Source organism: Cynoglossus semilaevis, chromosome 1 (assembly GCF_000523025.1).
Source record: "Cynoglossus semilaevis isolate Cse_v1.0 chromosome 1, Cse_v1.0, whole genome shotgun sequence".
NCBI lineage: Eukaryota > Metazoa > Chordata > Actinopteri > Pleuronectiformes > Cynoglossidae > Cynoglossus > Cynoglossus semilaevis.
Window position 1 is genome coordinate 11,013,000 of NC_024307.1, and position 1,830 is coordinate 11,014,829.

The 1,830-nt window shown below is 45.1% G+C and overlaps 1 protein-coding gene across 1 annotated transcript in view; it reads right to left on the reverse strand.

Annotated features, from left to right (window-relative positions):
- Positions 1-1,717, reverse strand: part of LOC103378984 (protein phosphatase 2, regulatory subunit B'', alpha) — a 7,954-nt gene extending 6,237 nt beyond the window's left edge. The window contains exon 1 of the mRNA XM_025059897.1: positions 1,081-1,717. Coding sequence (XP_024915665.1) covers positions 1,081-1,287 — 207 coding nt within the window. The 5' untranslated portion in view covers positions 1,288-1,717. The remainder of the gene's footprint in view (positions 1-1,080) is intronic.
- Positions 1,718-1,830: the final 113 nt, after the last annotated feature.

A 1,830-nucleotide genomic window follows, 5' to 3' on the forward strand; every position in this document is an offset into this window, starting at 1 on the left:
GGGGGGGGGGGGGGGGGGGGCAGTACCTGTCAGCACTGGAAATACTACACTGAAGTGTTCCTTTGAAGTACTTCTGAAATTATATGGTTTTAAGGTCCTCTTTAGAATGTACAAACTACTACTGCTACTACAGTACCACTAACACTACTACTACGTTATTATAATAATAATAACAATTTGCTATAATAATATGCTATTATTATTATCAACAATAATGATATAATAATAATAATAAAAATAATTACCATTTAAGCAAATTATTATTATTGATAATAATAATAATAATAATAATAATAATAATAATTATTATTATTATTATCAAAATATTATTATTATTATTATTATTCCATCTATCCATTTTCATCCTCTTATCTGTTACCAGGTCGTGGGGGCAGCAGTCTCCATGACCACCACCCAAATCACATTGCACCGTACCAACTCCCCTGAGGGTGGTGAGTCCACTGGAAGGTTGTTATTATTATTATTATTAATTATTATTATTGTTAAAATGATGAAAACTTCTATTCTGCTGACAATGAGCCCAAGAGCCCATCAAGTCACAGCTCAGCATAGCTGTAGCCATGATCTCTAACCTAAACTACATGTGAAGAAGAGCTAAAAACATGAAAAGGAATTTGTTCCAAAAAGGCTTTGTAAAAACAAACAAACAAAAAAAAACATGACATACATAATATTTCCCTGATTTAGTCTTGAAAATGTTTGTAAAAAACCTTTGGTTCAGGACCACAGAGGGGAGTGGGAGTTTAATGAAGTCAACGTCCCATCAGTGTCAAACAGACCTGCTGTTAATGGTACACAGGCGTGTGTGTGTGTGTGTGTGTGTGTGTGTTTCTGAAGGGCCTCTACTCTGTGTGTATTGAGCAGGACAGCTGTAGTGCCCCCCCCGCCCCCCCCCCCCTCCTTCACTATCACTCTATTCCTGCACCTCCTCTCCTATTAATACTCCACTGGTATCTGCCTCAGAATGGAGCCTCATCCGCCCGCAGGTCTCTCACTGTGGGAAAAAAGCTGCATCTACTGCACCAACCAGTGCATCACAGCATCAACACATCAACCAACATTTTCTCCTCTCCCACCTCTTCCTCCTCCTCCTCCTCCTCCTCCTCTGACCCACGTCCCGGTGCACTGACTGACCTGTTGCTGCTGGAAAGACTTGAGTCGCTTCTTGAAGCGTGAGGGCAGCACAAAGTCACACCCCCTGGCCAGAAAGGCCAGCTCCCCCCTCAGGTCAGGGTCCGTTCGTAACGAGGTCTCCTTGATCATCATTTTAGGGGGTCCTTATTATAAATCCACCACCACCACTACCAAACAAGGCCACCGGGGGCCGGCGAGATCACAGAAAGACCGGTTTGTCCCGGCAACCGAACAACCGAGAGTTCTCCAAACAGCTCTGAGATCCACCAACTGTAAAACCCACCTCCAAAAGACAACAGATGGTCCACACCCAAAAAGTTACAGATCAGTTTCTCCAGGTTCCACCAGAACAGCACAGCCTTCCAAACGTAGTGCTTGTACAGTAGTAATCCAGCTGCGTCAGGACGCTCCTCAGGACCTCCACGCTACAGTGAAGGCCCGAGGCCAGGAACATGTTACTGTGCTGCCTGGTGGCAAACCGCAGCTCTGTCTGTCTGAGGCGGAAAAGTCTCTGTCAGCTCTGGATGTATGTGTTTGCTGCAGGCGGTCTGGTGCCTGCTGCTGCTGCTGCTGCTGCTGCTGATGCTGATGCTGTTTGACAAGAATAACACCTGCTCCAGAGTTTAAAGCCTGAGCAGAGGAGATGCTGCTGCTGGCCCCACAAGGGTGGGACAC